The 18,775-nt window shown below is 32.9% G+C and overlaps 1 protein-coding gene across 1 annotated transcript in view; it reads left to right on the forward strand.

Moving 5' to 3' along the window:
• The window catches only part of LOC129227434 (40S ribosomal protein S8), a 31,360-nt gene that overhangs the window by 3,074 nt on the left and 9,511 nt on the right, over nt 1–18,775 (forward strand). Inside the window, exons 3-4 of the mRNA XM_054861992.1 lie at nt 7,316–7,415; nt 9,944–10,119. Of these exons, the coding sequence (XP_054717967.1) occupies nt 7,316–7,415; nt 9,944–10,119 (276 nt within the window). The remainder of the gene's footprint in view (nt 1–7,315; nt 7,416–9,943; nt 10,120–18,775) is intronic.

Below are 18,775 nucleotides of genomic sequence, written 5' to 3' on the forward strand. Positions count from 1 at the left end.
AGAACGGAACAACGACCTATCTACACACCCCTCAACCCCAGATTCCTTGTGAGTTTCGTAGCAACCTTTAGGGAACATAATTTTTTCCCCTAACCTTCATTTTTAATAAGACAAACCGGGGCCCAATACAGGCTGATTTTACTACCGTTTTTCGGTACCTTCACAAAAATCTTATTTTAAAATCGGTATTTTCACAAAAATCAAGTTATAAAATCAGCAGCTTTACAAAACTAACTTTGAAAATCGGCATATTCTAGAAACAATATTAAATAATCGAAAATTTTACAAATATCTGTATTCTAAAATAGAAAACTTGTTTTTCTGTTTAAAACACAGTTTACTCATAAAATGAAATGCTAAGATGATTTAAATGAACAATCGCTTAGGTAACAGCTTTTTCATAGTATTAAACTCATTTTTAGCTGTTTTTCACCAAATTGCAAATACGCAACGTAGCATCAGTTTTGGGGGATGATAATTTCCTGAATTTTACACAGTACAAAGCCTATTGAGCTGAGATACAATGGTAATTTTCCTACCTCTTACCCCTCCCCCCCCCAAGAAAAAAAACGTTAGAAATAATAGTAAACGACATTTGAACCTTTCTAAATACCATTTAAATTGCTCTAATTTTCTTAACAAAAAGTAGAATGTGCCTTTGAAAGATCCCAAACACAATGCTAATAAAAAAAACTTTCACAAAAATAGATTATTGATACAGTACTTTCACAAAAATAGGTAGTGAGAAAAAAATCCTGGATTTGCCCCTGCAATCAGTCTAAAGTAGAAAAAAAATCTACGAATGTCTCGAAAAAAAAATCAATAGAGATTTTTGCGATATATAGAAACAATTTTTCTATGTAATATAGAAATTTACTGGGATTTCGATATATAGAAAATTTTGATATGTGGAAGTTCGATATATGCATATCTGCCAACTCTACTGGTTTTTCCGGGAGATTCATGGATTTTGATCATTTACTAGCTGCGTGCCCAGCGTTGCACGGGCTACTTAAAAATGAAAGAGATGTCCAATTGATGTTTTTGTATTACTCTGACATCAGTTTCTAAAGCGCTAAGGAGTAAATAATTACGCGTAATGCAAGGTTTGCAAAACACCAGTAGAGCATATTTTTGGCAAAAACCTCTTTAACGTTAATCATATTTATCAATAATACAAGTTATGAGTATTTTCAATTAGCACAAAAGATGAAAATATATGCAATTTCAACTATAATATGTGCTCACTTTATGCTGAATTAAATCTGATAATATCTGAAATATTTATGTACAATTACAATCAGCTTTTTACATAAAATGACACACACTTTTTTGTTGATTACGTGAAACTAAAGCGCCAAGACTTATTAAATACCAATAAGCATTAATTTAATATCAAGCCATCAGATTCCAATTAAGCTTTAGTTAAAATCCTTAAAAACAATCTTTTTTGTTCAACTCTGTTTCACTTAAAGAAATCCAAACAATCTTAATTTAACGTGTTCTTTTAACGATACAAACTGTATTGAAAAAATCGAAACAGGAAGGAAAAAGAGATTTATTACAATTCGAAAACTCACCCATGTGACGGAAAAAAGTCCAACAAAATAAACATAATTAGTCGCACATCCTAAATGTACCCAAATATGAGGCCGGTGAATGATAAACTTACACTTCAATCAATAAACATTACTAAAGAAACATTTTTCATATGCTGAAAAGAGTTAAGAACGTTGAATGTGAAAAAATAAGAAAGGACAGACGATAAATGTCCGAATAAAGCAACCAATTTTAAACTAATTAAAAATGAAATTCTAGATGGATACGTTGTTTTAAGATTTGGACAGCAGCCAAAAAAATCTCTTTTGACACAATTATTAGAATTTTATTTGCTCACCCATATGCAAAATAGCAACAGGAAAGAAATAAAAATTCCTGAATAGCGTTATGTTAATTAACATTTTAATTAATATCTCCGCTAATCAAAGTCGTACAATTATGAGATTGGTCCGATTGTTTTCTTTGGAAAATTTCGAATTGATCGGTATCTCGTTTGACTCCCGATTCGCAGTGGTTCTCGAGAAGATCGATCTTCAGACAGACGGACGCGAACAGATTTTAATATTATAGTGGATTTCTCTTGATTGTGTATATGATGTAAAGAACATTTGGTTGCACTGAGAAGGATCATAAGAAATCCATTTTCTTCCCTCAATAACAATGAAAAATCTATCGTAATCATCCACTGGATTTCTTAAACATCTACTGGATTTTTTCCCAGTAGATGTTGGCAGGTAATGTATATGGAGGTTCAACTGTATATCCGATATTTTCAATCAGCAGAAACTGAAGTCTTCAAAATAGTAGATGAATCCTCAAACCACTCTTTATTTTCTTATATTATTATTACAATATGTAGACTTAAAATTAAGGTTTCTTTCATTATTTATATCTAATATTTCATTTTACATTTTTGTCAATTTTAATGGAGCTAATTTAGCATTAGCTGTTTCATTTTTCTTCTGTTAGCTACTTTTACAGTTATAAGGTTCAAAAATAAAAAATATGCATCTGTCACTGCATAGTCATTAGACCTCTCTTTTTTCCTGACCAACATGTTATATTTAACTATGAACTTTTACTATGAATCAAAATTGTAACATTACTGATAATTGAATGAACATAAAATAGAAAAGAATACTTTGCTGCATTAATGATGTATTAATACTCATAAAAATGTAGTAAATAACTTTTGGATTATTTACAATAATAAATGAACAATATTACTATGAATAATGTAATTTTTATATTGAAGATACTGTAGTTGAAAAAATAAATACAAAAATATCAAAATGATATTTTAAAAATATTAGATATATATCATGATATATATTGACTGATATATATCGGTAACCCTGATAATGTCGATGATGAATCATTTTAATACCATCTTTCGGGGCTGAGATTTGTGATGCCATTTTTGTTTCTGAAGCTTGCCATATTATATTTAGTTTTTAAATTGCATAAACTCATTTTAATTTCTATCGTTTCTTGCATTTAAATATGATCAAGTATTGTTTTTGATATTCTTGTAATTAAGTATGTTAGAATAGAGCAAGCAGTGCATTTTTGGGGCCCGTTAAAGATGAACAGAACTACGTAAAGAATTTTTCATGTGTTGTTTTGGTCCCCCTCCACCCCCGATGTCTTGGGGTTCCCTACGCAATTGCGACATGGTAACTTCACCGCAGCACCATCTAACTTTAGCATACATAATTGATATAAATATAGGAGTAGGGGGCAAAGTGTGAAATAGTGGGGCAGAGTAATGATAAACGCTTTTACAGTTTGCTGTGCCACTTATCTGGCAATAGTTTAACTATGTTATTAAACATGCGGTTAATTCTAGCCACAAAATATTTATGAAGACCAAGTTATACGACAATTCAAGCTATATTTTTAAAATTTGTAACTCTTATTACAATATTCTGTGGTATATCCAAGATATTTTTTCTTGTTATTTAATGCTAAAGTTCTTACTAACAGTTCAAGTAGTAACTGAGATCTATTGATGTTTACAGGGGTCAATCCAGGATTTTTTGTCAGGGTCCTGTTTTAGGAATTTTGTGAAAAATAATTTGGAATTTTGTGAAAACTAAAATGGAATTTTGTGAAAACTGAAATGGAATTTTGTGAAAAAAAAAATGCAATTTAGGTTTCGTTTTTTGACAAATCATTGAAGGTACACCGAATAATCGGCAACCGAAAAGTAAACAAATGTATTTCTTATGCATGAAATGAAAGCTACAACATAGTACCACAGACCAAAATAAATTCAAATTGTTTCTTATTAGTTTTATCACATTCATAGTTAATATTTATGTAAGGGAAGACACTCGGTTAAATTTATGCTTTGTTGCTTTTCAATTTTTTGAAAATCTTATGACACACAACATTAGCCCCACTATTACAATTCATTTAAATATGATAGTGACTAGAGAAAAAAGAAAAGAGGGTATAGGTGAAGCTGATGCGCTAGAGTTTTCGCTGGCTTTAAAAAATGTTGATATTTTAATGCACCCTTTTGCATCTGAAGGCTTGAATTTTTTTAAGAAAATAATCCGAATTTCTGGTATTTCCACCCGATTGTGGACGGCCACGCTTCATCGTAGTATCAAATAAAAAAATTAAAAAACTAGCTATAAAGTTTTCATAAGATCACTATAACCTAAATAACTCTTAGTTATAGTTTTAAAAAGATGAGAATTAAATTAAAAATCATTTTTAGTTCATTTATTTGAACAGTTTAAGTTTAAGAATTCAATTGCACGCCGTGCGTTTTTTCTACTACTTGAACTTGTTGTTTGCATAGTGTTGCCAAACTGGAGGTTTCAAAACCGCCAAGAAACATGATCATTCCGACTAGTGAAGTAAAAAAAAATGTCGAAAATCAACTTAAAGTCATATTTTTTATTTTTTAGTAAATTTGAGAGCAAAAATAAAAGCTTTAAACAAAATTAAGATTGCATTCCTAGCTCGATGTTCCAACGTGGCGAGCAAAATAAAACACACCATGCAACAAGGCATCCGCCAACAACTTCCATTTCGTTGCCACACTGCTCGCAGTTCAAAACGAAAACCACCAATAAGCACGCTGCGCACTTGAAATTCCTTCAATCACGGAGAGGCACACGTCATCCTCCCTCCGATACAATCGGATCCGATCCGATCAGCTTTCGTGCGCGCGACTCATTCCGCTCGGAGTGCCTAGGTGATCCGAGGTAGAAAAAACTTTCAGTGACTGCTTTGCGAAATAGATTTTGTGAAAGGTCCGGTTTTAGTTACGGATTTTTGTGAAAGGTCCGTTCATAGGGGTCCGAATTTTGTGAAGAGTCCGTTTTTAGGGTTCGGAATTTTGTGAAGGGTCCGTAAACGGACCGAATTTCTGTCTAGATTGACCCCTGGTTTAATGTAGTATTTATTTGAAGAGGATATTTCTGAGCTTATTGGCAGTGGTCTAAATGTAAACGAAGAAACACCAAACGTTTATTGTTTCTTGTTTTCATTTAGACCACGGCCAATAAGCTCGGAAATGTCTTTCTTCATTTAGACGCCAGGTGTGAAAGCCTTAAGCAGTATTTATTTATGTAATATTAGGCATGTTTTGGTTTTAAATGATTAGTACAATTTGTTAAGTGAATGCGGGCAGGGCAGAATGAAACTCTCTTTACTAATTCAGTAGCTCACATACTTTCTTCTTCATTCACTATTTTGTTATCTTTTTTACTCATTAATTAATTATTTATTATAGAATTTAAGAACATATTCTTAAATGTTATAAAAAAAGTCAAATAGCCAAGATTTCCTGATGATTTTAATTTTGTGTAGAAAAAAAATGCAGTAAGTTTTATTGCCAGGTTTGTTAAGACTTGCCTTTCACATTGCACAATGTCAGTTTAGTTTGTATTTGTTGATACTTTGCTGTTTTCTTTTGCTGTTAAGTTAAAACGTCTTCACATTGAGCAGCTGATCCCCTACCCCTTTTTTAGATGAAATAGGGTGCAGTTTAACCTATACTTGTTTGAAATACACCGTCAGATCAGTCAATTCCAGCCGAGGACTGCAGTTTCGTGCTTCTTCCTTCAGAGGTTTTCCACCTCCAGCTCAGTCACTCCTATGCTGGGCTGATGAGTGCTAATAAGCACAAAACTGCAGTCCTCGGCTGGAATTGACTGAGCTGGCTGTGTATTTCTGCCTTAGCCCTGGCAATAGGGCAGTAACTTACTGACTATACTTGTTTGCCTAGTTTGACATTGCGATGCTCAAAAGAAAAATCAAGGTAACAGATAAAACGTCACTATTTCTAACTACCTACTTGGCAAATTAGAGAAGACCACTGACGGTCTGAGCTGTTATTGGCTGCATTCAGGATCTCAATAAAAATTATAAATACTTCAATTCTGAACATTTCCAATTCTTAAATTATATTTAATCTAACAAATTTAACAAAAATAGTGCCCAATATTGCAGGGGGAGGGAGGTTACATATAGTCTGTCTGTACATATAGTGTCTAGGGCAAATTTTGCACGAAATGGATTCAGTTTATATTTGTCTTCCAAATTTCTGTAACAGTTGTTTCTGAAAATTGTATACATTTCAAATTTACGTGAAGCATTTAAAGTTTTCCAGGGGAGGCAGGGGGTCTGCGATACAAATTACCTACCCGTATGGCACCTGTGCTAGGAATTCCACTGCATGTAACAAACCCCAGAATAACTGCCTTTTTTGTTGCTATTTTGCTCTTTTAATTTTCCTTTTTTTCTGGCATAGGACTATATGATAAACTTACTAGTTCGTCAATATATCTTTCGTCTACTAAAAACGTATAAGTTTCTTACATATTTTGGGAGAAATGAAGGTCTAATTCTTCGAACCTTCATTGTTAAACCAAACTGGATGGACACACTGCTAATTTGACATTAGAGATTAAAACAGCAGAAACTCTGGACCAGTGTCCTTACATTGAGGCAGTATCGATGCGTCCGTTGAGAAAAAAATTCTAAACCGGTTTAACTACTCATAGTGATGGTAAATGTATTGATTTTTTTTGTATTTGTACGTCTAATTCATGATGATTTATCTTACCATCTTTCGGGGCTGAGATTTTTTGATGGCATTTTGTTTCTGATGCTTTGTCACATTAGCTTTTAACTGAAAAATTAATCACTTTATCAGTAATTTTCAGACATTTTAAAATGATTATTTTATTTTACTATCTTTTGGGGCTGAGATATAGTGATGCCATTTTCTTTTCTGATTTTCATTTTTTTTATGAACAAAATACTCAATGTAAGGGATTTGAATACATAAAGCAATGGGGCTCCTGAAATGCATTGCGATGTGCTCCGAAGTGTAAATTCATGGCTGATTGGAAATTCAAATTTTGTTAAAACTGGTCAGTATCAAGTCACGGCATGTACATGATGAATCATTTTAATACCATCTTTCGGGGCTGAGAATTAGTGATGTTGTTTTTACTTCTGATACATGTCATGAGTAAAAATGCTAGATTTCTTTTGATCAATTTAAAATATATTTCTAATACTGTTATCAGTATCTTAATGCCTCTCATGTTTCATTCTGATATATGAAGAAATTAATTTTGCAGTTTTTGTCAACAATGTAACTTCTGCCATGCAGATATTCTATTTTCTGTTTCTTGAATTTCATTTTTAATTTTCATCCCTAATTGTGCTTCAGTAATGTCTGTCATATGTAATATTTGTCATCAATTAATTCATATTCTGTTTTTAGATTGGCCCACAGAGAATTCACTCTGTAAGAACTCGAGGTGGGAATAAAAAATATCGTGCTTTAAGGCTTGATCATGGGAACTTTGCTTGGGCATCTGAACGTAAGTTAATTTTTTAAAAATGAATTAAGTAGCACTTTAATTCAGGGTGGCGACAGGAACTGTGAAAAAAAGTTCCCTGACTTTTCCCTGATTAAGTTCACCAAATTTCCCTGATTTACGTTACCAATGATAATGGTTTTCTTTCTTTGCTCTACTTGAAATCCATTGTATGTTTGTATAAAATGCAGTATTTTAAACGTTTTAAGTTACTCAAAGTTGTAGAACTAAAGAGAAAATAACAAAAAAAAAAAAAAAAAAAACTTTGAGAAACCACTTAGCATAAGAACTTAAGAAACTATTAAAATTACTTTTAAAAACATGTGTATTTATGATAGTTCAAAATAATTTCAATTACTTTTTAGTTCTAAGTTTTCAAACAGTATAATAATTGTTGCAAGAATAACAAGTAATAGTGAAAGAATAAAAGTAATGTAGTTATTCTTATATAACTAATTGACATATTTATGCAAAACAGAGGAAACCATTTGACAAACATTCATAGGGAGCTTTTCTCTAATCAAGGACATAGGTTTTAATGAATGAATACAGCATTTTAACACTAAAAAAATAAAGGTATTTTCTTAAGTACACAAGTTAACTCTTTCAAATGATTTCAGTATGTAACGAGAAAAAATCTTAGATTGCTTTTGTAACAAACAACTTTGAAATGCAAGGGGAAAAGAGGGAAGAAAAAAGCAATTAGTTAATTTTAAAATATATAAAAGAAGAATACAAAACTTGGTAATTAAATTAAAGAATCACTAAAGTCTGAAGAAAAGAAAACTTTTATAATCTGCGGTGACAACAAATAGTATAACGGCAAAAAACAAAGTTTTTTAAATTGAAAGTTCAATTTTAGCAATTAAATTAAAAACACGAAGAAGTAATAACTTTTTAGCTTTTATAGTATTAATTCAAAAACCAAAGATTTCTTGAAATCGTGATTATAATACGCTAATTACTTTGAGACAATGGAATAAAGGCAAGGAGCTAAGGCATAATTGAAGGCTTCCCCTTTGCCTGTATGGTTGTTTATTTTACATAGCATTGAAAGCGTAAAAAGAAATTTCAAGCTATGTAAAATAAACAACCTAACAGACACAGACCACCTATTCATCCTGTGGTTAATAAGTAAGTTTCAATACTTTGACGTTGTGGAAAAAAGATGCACAAATATGCGGCAGTGTATAATCGCACCTCATTAATTTTTTTTTTTTTTGAACAGATAATCGGCAGAAAATGCGTAGGGAATTAAGAGTACTTAATTATGTAAAGCAAAAAAAAAAATTTTTTTTTCTTCAAAAAATCAATTTTCTCTAATTTTGTTATTTTTTCAAAATTCCCTGATATTTCCCTGACTTTTCCCTGATCAATAAAGTTCCCTGACTTTTCCGCAAGAGCTAGTGAGCAATTGTTGCACTTCTGCATAGAAGATAACAGGGTTTGAAATAGGGTTCAATTTCTAGGGGGGAATATCCTCCTTTTCTTCAGATTCCAGGGATGATTTTTTGAATTTGGGGGAGAATTTTTATAAGTTCTGAAAATTTGTGCAGCATTTTTTTATAATTCATTATTTCATTTTTATGTGTCTTCATTTCTAAATTATAATTTTTTAGTATAATATCTACCCCACACACACATTTTCAAATAATTATTCAGTAATTTTGCAATTTTATTTAATTTCATTTTTAATAAAATATTTTACAATAGACCATTTTCTGGATTTAATTATCCGAATGGGGTTCGGTCTCCATTGTTTAGAATAATATATCTACTGCACAGAGACTTTTTTTCTGACGATCAAAAAGTTCAAGTAAAAAATTGCCTATACCTTTCGAAAACGAATTGTCGTTTCCAGCAGCTTTCGGATCGCATTTCGACCGGCGGATCGGAATCAGTTGATGGTGTGGATCGGAACTCGTTGATGTCGGCAGATTGGGATCTGTTGATGTCGAGGGATCGGGCCTTGATCGGAATCAGTTGATTCGGCAGATCGGAATTCGTTGATGCCAGCAAATCGGAATTTGTCGATGTAACATGAATTGCTTTGAATCGACGGACAATTTATTAATTTTTTTCCATCTTCCCAAAGTAAAAATAGATTTTCAATTTTTTTTTATCTTCTCCGTTTTTTCGGTATGGGATTCGTTATCGAGTTTAAGAATTTACAGGGGGAAATCCCACACAGACCTTTGGATTGCGCAGGATTTACCAATTTTGTGTACGTTTTGTGCAATCCCGCACTCTATTTCAAACCCTGAGATAAGAAAAGCTAGCTTTTCATTTGCTTATAATGTTTCTGCTTCAGCTCCAAGTCCTTTCTGCAGTTACACTTCATCTAAGAGAATTGAATTAGTTTTGGCGTAAATTTTGGCCATACAAGATTTTTCTTTGCTGCCTTTGGAGCTCTGAATTTGATTAGCTAGGCTCTTTTGTTATAAAGCTTTTATGCCTTTGTAATAAAAGATGTCAAAAAAGAACAGGTAACTTTCCATGTTTGATTGAAATGTTTTTTGTTTCTCCTTTAGAATGCACTCGTAGAACCCGTATTGTAGATACCGTCTACAATGCCAGCAACAATGAATTGGTACGTACGAAGACACTAGTAAAAAATGGCATCGTCTTGATTGATGCTACGCCCTTTAGGCAATGGTACGAGGCCCATTATGCACTCCCTCTTGGTCGGAAAAAGGGCGCCAAATTGGTAAGTTTTTATTCTGTGGGTATTAAAATGTTTTATTTCTTCTGTAATGATGCAATGAATGAAAATTTTTATGGTTCCTTTAATTTTTAAGGGCTTAAGTAAAGAGTGATGTACCAACCCTAACTCTAGAAATTGACATACAGCATACCTGCCAACTCTACTGGATTTTCCGGGAGACTCCCGGATTTTTGACATTTCTCCCGGTCTCCCGATTTTTATTGAAAATCTCCCGGTTTTTATTAATCTCTAAAAAAAATCCCTCCATTTAGGGATTTTCTTGAAAATGAAAAAAATAAACCCCTTTAAAATAAAATTTTACATCGTTTTAGCGCTTTTACTCCATGGTTTGAAAGTTTCCTACTCAATTTCCAGGGGTCGATCCAGAGCGAAATTGGGGCCGCTTTGCGGCCCCTTCACAAAATTCTGCATAGCAAAAGCGGCCCCATTCACAAAATTCCCCATGGCAAAAGCGGCCCCATTCACAAAATTCCGCGTCGTAAAAGCAGCCCCTTCACAAAAATTTATAAAAAGGCAGCCTTTTCACAATATTTTTTAACCGCAAATGTGTACGCATCTACGCGGAAGCCTACCCCTCTTCTACCTTCCCCCATCTTATCTTTTTGCCTGCTGCGTGAGGTGTTTTTGCTTGAGAGCGTCAGAGGGGGGGGGGGCGAGAGAGGGACGCTTATGATTGGTGGCTAGCGAAAATCCAAGAAAAATGAGCACGTGATAAAGAATGATTTGATGATTTTCTGCTGTTCCACGAGTGCGAAATGAAGACTGACTCATTTCACGCCACGGCAAATTAATCGCCTATATTCTGTTGTTTTGATTTGCTTCAATGACCAAATACTTCTGAATTAAATATTCCTTTGAATCATTGTAACTTTCAATTGTGTCTTAGTTGCACGCATCCTTCCTTTATCCATATTATTTTGCCAAATTATGCACTTTTAATTCTCAAAAGTAGTTGCAAATTGAAACCTTGCCAGTTGCAGATCTTCTAGCTTTTTTTCCTCTTTCTTTCTTTCTTTCTTTTTTTTAAATTTTTTTAAAAATATTCCTGTTTTTTCAATTTGTTCCTATTTCCTTCAGTTTATTTTGAAAAAGTTTAAGGTTCATAGTTGGGGGGGTTATCTTACGGAACGGACGAGCAAAATTTCTAAAAATTATTCCCGAACGAAAGTTAAAAAGAACACTCGAAAATCATATATTTTTTCCTTTTTTAATCAATTGCATAGAAATTCGCATTGAGTACTGGCGCATGCTGATGCAAATCGTATTGTACGGCAATTAATTAAATCCTGTTTAGAGTATGAGTGACTACGCGGGAAACGCCGAACAACCGATTGGCGAAATTCCCTGTAGTTTGTAGTTGATACTGTCCGTTCTCGAAAGCTCACTTGACCCGATTGCATTTAATGAAAAAAAAAAAGGTGTGGATTAGGCCAGGGGGTACCAACTTTTTCTCATATTCTTTAGTTTAAAGCAGCGTTTCTTGATCTTTTTTTTGAATCTCGGACCGGTAGAACTTCGTCAAAAAATTTCACGGACCGGTAGAAATTTTTGTTTTATTTTTTTCACTAAAATAAATTAATCTGTTTTGTCCTTTTTTTTTAAAAAAACAAATGCCAGAAAGAAAACCCTTCTACTTAAAATAAACTTACAAAAGTTAATTGTAAGATTTTTTTTAATAACTTACACACTTTGAATGTAAAAATAAGCGCAGCTAATTTGTGTAAATTTTCATAAGCGAATAAATCTTATAGAGAAACCACAAAAAGGATGCAAAGTAATGGATATATTAATGCATAAAATATCGTATAAAATTAGAAATAAAATTAAAATAAGGAAATTTTATTTTATTGGAAACGGGTATAATTCTTCGAAGACCGGTCAAATTTTCTCGCGGACCGGTGCCTGCGGAGAATTGCTGGTTTAAAATGCATTCTTCATTTTTTCTTTCCTGCTATTTTTCTTGTAGACTGTACGCCAGCGGCGTACGCAGACAAATCAGTTCGGGGGGGGGGGGGGCTGAGCTCGAAAGTCTTTGAGCTGGGGGGGGGGATACTTATGAACTGTAGCTAAGAAAAGTTCATGTATCGCTTTTCTGATATCAATACGAATGTAAGATTTCAAAAATACATCATAAAAAAAAACTTGTTCTTTATTATAATTTTTATAATTAATTTTGAAAATTTCGGGGGGGGGGGGGCTGTAGCCCTATCAGCCCACCCCTGGGTACGCCACTGCTGTACGCGTAAGAGCAAAAGATAACTTCCAAAGTCACGCTAGTTTGAGCGTACAGCATACAGTAAACCAAAAGAATACAGTTTTTTTTTTTGTAGTTGAATTCCTAGATTCCTTCTTTTATTGATAAAATACAATGCCAGCTGAAAAATATCGTCGGTCATTTTATTTAATCTTGCTGTCTTCTTAAAATAAATATGAAACTTCCAGATGAGCAATTTCTGAATTTTTTAACGCATGTCCGCTAATGGTGAGCAACGGGAACAGCGCGCAAAGGAAGTTTTTTTTATTGAGTGGGATTTTATTAAAAAGTGGCGGGAATGGCGTAATCTGCAGACGATAAATTAAAAAAATGTGGTAATTGTATATTATTCCGGTTCGTTTTCTTTCTCAGTATTAATTTTTCTTTTGTAACAGATCGTCTGCGATCTAGGAGCGCAGACGATATTTTTCGTAGTTAGCTTGTTCGCGCCTTCGCGTGTTTAAGAGGACATTTTTTAGGCGCATCAAAGAATAAATTGATATTCTATTCGATTATAATTTGTGTGGGAGCGGATAATGGATAATTTTAGCGGATAATGGAGCGCTGGAGATAGCAGCTGCAATAATCTCAGTTTGGAGAGATTGCTTGTTCGTTGAAAATTATTCTTCAAGAAATTAAAATATGAAACGAGGACGTCCTGCAACGGGAGGTACCTCCCGAAATTGTGCGTATTATGTTAAAAAATTTCGCTCTTCGAACGTTCAGTCCCAAAATATTGTGAATTTCTTCAAGTCAGCAATTAACAACCCCGATAAAATCGCTACCACCACTTCATCATGCAGTAACAGTAACGCAAATGTTCCCGTTTTGGAGGGCTCGGGAAATGCGGTAAAAGATAGTACATCAAATGACAGTGAGGCAGTTCGCGAAAGTATAACGATTTTTGAGCAGAAAATACTGGAAGTGAATCTGGAGCCCAGTGGCAAAAAGTTTTGTAGCTGTCTGCGACAAGCTTTTAGAACTTCATAATCTGTCTGCAAAATTTCGGGAGTGGTTTCAATAAAAAAAATAAACCAGTCCTTTTAAATAATTATTTTTGAAATAAGGCAGGACCCCCCCCCCCCCCCCCAAAGACGATGGTTCACTTCCCCAAATTCTTTGAAGCACTCCCCTCCCAAGAAAGAGACCCCCCCCCCCAAACTGAGACTAAAATCTATCTCAAATTACCTCCTAAAAGTTTCAATGGTGCAATCTAATGACCCCTCACCCCTCTGTCCTTGGTGGGCACCTGACATTTGCAAACATGTGTTGGCTATTGAACAGGGCTTTGTCCAGGATTTTTCACAGGGTCCATTTTATTTGTGAAAAATCAATTCATTTTTTGAAAGTATAAAAATGGCTCATAAAAGAATTTTTTAAAAATTGTTTTAGAATTGCATTTTAGAAGCCTATGATAAACAGTTCATTAATATCTATAGACACAGTTGCAGAAAAACTAAAATTAAACCATCTATTCAGCAGTTAAGTTTTTGACTCAAACAAAAACAGAATTTCGTTTTAAAATGGTGTTTTAATGGACTTTTCATTTATTTGCCTCCATATGAAGCAAAGTTAGGTTGAAAAAAAAGAGTAAAATTTCAATTCTCATATCGGATGCAATCAGATTGCATTTATCAAAATGGAAGCAATAAAAGTATAAAAAAGGTAAATAAAAAAGTTTATTAACATAAAATAATTTTAGAATTACCATTTAACAGGGGTGCATATTGAATTTTATTAATATCACTGACATATTCACCGAAAATTCGGAGTCTTGAAAAAAAAAAAGGATGTGTAAAGGTTTAACACCAGACACTAAATGGCGATAATTTTAAAGCTGGTAACCGTATTTGGCGGGATCGCATTTTCAATGCGATGATATTTTTTTTTTTTTAAAGTTATTAGCGGGAAGAAAAAGTTCTTACACTGAGTTTTTAGAGAACTTTATAACACTGCTAACGATATGATAAAAACAAACGAGCAAAATTATTCACTACGTTAGTTAAGTATCGCTTGCATCATACAAATATGCCGACTTTATTTTTTTGTACACAGAAATATGCGTTATTTTGATTTTAGATTTACTTTCTCAGTAAACAATTTGAAAAAGATCGTTTTGTTTTGGTTTATAAGTTAAGTGCCGCAGGCAGGCAAACAAGAATAATCAGGTGTGTGATCATTCTCTCCCTGCGTCAGCAGTTCATTATGTCCGACAGGTGCGGACAGCTTTTTTTTTTTTTTTTTTGCGGACAATTTTTATTTTTATTTATTTATTTTTTTTTTTTAGCGCGAACAGAACTGTCCGCGATAGGGTTCCGTTATCCGCGACATCGTCGCCGTGTCGCGGCGTTTCTGCCACTGGGATCTGGAGCAACTTCAACTGATGATGATATTGAGATTGAGCCATCAAATAATGATTCAAGCATTGTATTTGAGAGTACAAATGGAAATAAGAAGCATGCAATAAATAAAAAGTACATTGCAAATTATGAAAAGGTGTATAGCTGGCTTTACTATAGTTATTCAACTAAGGGTTTTTTGTGCAAAATATGTTCATCTTTCATGAATGTTAGTGATTTGAACAAACCTTGAGTAAATATTGGAGTTGATATCAAGAAAAGCTGTCACCCTATAGAGTTTTAAAAAAACATGAGTGCAGCAAAAATCACAGAGAGGCTGTCAATATACAAAAATCTGGTGCAAAAGAAGGAATTCTGAAAAAAATCTGAAAGTGAAGAGACTGGATATGAAGCAAAAAAATAAAAAAATAAATAAATAAAATAACAGAAAATTGATTGGTAAGTTTATTCAAATTTTGTACTTATAGTCATGAAGCAATGGGCCATTTTTGAGAATTTTGAATCTCTAGTTAGATTTTTGGGGGTAAATTTAGATGACAATGAAATGAAAAAACATTTGCTAACTTGTGGTAAGAATGCCACGTATTTATCCCACATTTCAGTTCAAAACATTTATCTTTGAAAATACCAAAATTCTGTTGTTTTCAGGAAAATCCTAAATTTTACTTTGATTACGCAATATATATTTAGTATTAATTTGTGTTGAGTTTCGAAATCCAATTCTAAAATAACTTTACTAAAAATAAAACTCTTTTATATGCTGTTTTTATATTTTTATTTCTTTCGAAGATCTTGATTTCCTTACATGCGCCATGGTAAATGAATTTTTCGCATTTTTGATGTTGACTGTACCTTGTTAAGAGGCAAACAAATAAAATTTCTTTATATATTTATTAACATCATTAAATTGCAAAGTTTTAAACGAAATACCTACTCTGTAAGAACGTCAAATGTCAAAAAATTAAACGCTGAATGCTAGTGCAGTATTGTTTTGGGTTTTAATTATTTTTAAGTTTTTCAAACACATACATTCTTCTGTGTTAAGAAATATGTGATATCTTTGAGTCTGTTCATATTGTATTTATTGGGAGTTATCATTACGTTCAGCAGCATGTGCAATTTTCATTGATCTAAAAGTATTTGAGAGGAGCAAACAGTAAATCTGTTGTGAGACTTTCACCTTAAGCAAGTGTGCCTTGCATATGTATATTTGTAAAAAACAACAAATGTAATGTGTGTCAAATTACGAATAAAATGTTAAGGGTCTTACTTCCCCCCTCCCCCAGCGCATTTTCTCTAAGCAGCTTTCAGGTATTCTTCAAGAACTTGCAATCACCCCTGAAACCTGTCTAAGGCTTTTCTATAATGATACGACAGCTAAAAATGCTTTAATATAATCTTTTCCAAGAAAAAAATCACTAGAAGTTCTTTTTTACAAAAATAAAGAAAATTCACAAAAATATTTTGTTTTTTCACAAAAATAAAGAAAATTCACAAAAATATTTTGCTTTTTCACAAAATGGGGACCCAAAAAATAAAACTTGGATCGACCCCTGATTTCAAACTTTAGCACATTGGAATCTGGCAACATCAGTCCTTGTTTACGTTTGCGATCTCGCTTCGCGCACTCATCGCTGAGCCTATGTTGCTTAATTACCACATTTCTTCTTGTACATAAAACGACCGCTATTATCGGGCACTTTGGGCCGAAAAAAGTAAATTAAATCTTGTTGAAGACCTGAAAAAACTTGTCTATGATTAAATTTTTACAGATAATTGAAATTCTTTTTTTCCCTAAATAACTTTTCATTCAAAAAGTATTACTTTAACTTTTATTCTTCCATTTAATATTTTCATTAATTTAACTCTGTGTATATGACTCAAGGCACTTGCATATGATTGCACTTTAAGAGATAATAAAAAAATCCCTATTTTCCCCTCAATAACATGGAAAAAAGTGATATTGCGCTACATTGAAAAAATCTACTGGATTTTTTTCTTTAAATGTTGGCAGGTATGCAGGGACAACCCAAAAGATTTTTCTTTCTACCAATTGTTTAAGAATTTAAAGTGAACGGACCCTTCACAAAAATCCGATCAACCAAAACACAGACCTTTCACAAAATCCTGACCAACGAAAACGAACTGGAGGGATCAATTTATATAAAATCTACTAATTTTGTGAGCGAAAGAAAAAATCGGCCGTCTTGTGATGATCCTGCAAGCGATAAATAACTACTAAGGCCTACTACTAATAAATATAATGCTTGTTGGTTTCTTTGAAAGAAATTAACAGCTGAAAGTCGGTTTAGTTTATAATTTTGCTTCTTTGTTTTATGCGGAGGTGTTGTTGTAAACTTCTCTGAAAAAGCGTCAACCTTTTTCTCTGAATAGGCGTAACTTAAAACTTCATCACCACTTAGCGAGCGTCTGGTGGGGCGATGTTTAATTGTTATTTTGGGAGAGAGTTATGTGGGTTTGATTTTTCGATGCTAAAAAGGATAATTACCGTAAAATCCCGAAAGTAATCCCCCTATCGATTATAGCCCCCCCTTTTTTGTGGAAAGTGAAATCACTTTAAAATCCTGAATATACCCCCCCTTTCACCTGAAAATTTTCCGATCATCTTCATTTGCCACTCCCTCTAAAAAAAGGATAACATTTTCTGCTTTACTTGGAAAGCATTTACAAAGGTTTAGTTTCCCCCTCCATGTGCAGTTTTGCTTTTCTAAAAAAAGAAAGAAAACAATGATTTAAACAAAAAAGAAAAAAAATTGTCTCCATGGTTTATTCCTTCCAAAATGTCTGGACTCCTTTCGATGCAAGGGCGCCTTTTTTTTTTGTTATGTATTGCAAAAGAAATTTGTATGTTTGTACTGCTTTTTATTCAGTTTGGAAGGAGCATTTTTGTTCTGACTACTGAAACTGAACGATCTTCAATACGGCGCCATTTTGAAAACGTGACGCCATTTTGGAAACGTGTTGCATAAAAAGTAGCGCGAAACTTAAAGGTAACCTTTTTTAAAGGAGAAATAATGTAATTGAACAAGTTTAGAATCATCAGAAATGTAAATTTTACTAAATTGAGTAAGAAATTTGTCTGTGTTTGAGTTCACGAACTTTGTAAAGCTCAGTTTTCGAAATTACTATCTTCGTAACGAATTTGCGGTCGTGATTGCGATTTTTGCTTCTATTCTGAAACAAGAACATTAAGGTTTTGCTTCTTTTACTGTAACCTTATTACATTCAGTAATAATGAATTTTCAAGCGATAAATTATAGGGGTTTTGCGAACTTAAGGTGCAAAATCCTTTCTTTCGACATAAAATGGCGCCCTCATGCAATTTATTACTACTAGAAAATTATGACAGATTTTTATTAATTAATTTCTCTCTCTTCATTAATATTAACTTTTATTTACTTATTATTTCTTTTCTGTACTCTAAAATTAATGCTACTTAAAACAATTATTTTTTTTAATTTTTCAGAAAAATCTCGATTATAACTCCCCTCCCCCTTCTGAAATCAACAAGTTTTGTTTTGAAAATAGGGGGGGGGGGAGGTTACTTTCAGGATTTTACGGTAATTTTAAATAAACCTTTATTAATCGTTTTTTCTTTAGATGCCTACATTTTGAAAAGGGCAATCTTTTTACATTCAATATGAGAATCGTATTTTATTCTTTTTTCAAGCTAACTTCCCTTTATTAGGATGCAAATAAATGGATGGTCTCTTGTTTTTTGTAACAATGCTTATTTTAAGTTTTTAAAGCAAAATTCCATTTTCTTTTATGAGTCAAAAATTTAATAAAATATATATATAATTTTTTTTGTAAAGATCACGGAGTTAATAAGTTTCAAACGAAATTCTGTGCTCTTTAGCAATGTCGATATGCTGAACCCCTGCCCGAATTTCTTTGTTACAATTATTTTAAATACTATACATCTAACTTTTCTAGCATAATTTAACGTAATGTAGAATGGTAAATAAATATTGATACTTGAGGGGTGCATCTCCCAGAGAGC

This window comes from Uloborus diversus, chromosome 8 (assembly GCF_026930045.1).
Source record: "Uloborus diversus isolate 005 chromosome 8, Udiv.v.3.1, whole genome shotgun sequence".
NCBI classification, from domain to species: Eukaryota; Metazoa; Arthropoda; class Arachnida; order Araneae; family Uloboridae; genus Uloborus; species Uloborus diversus.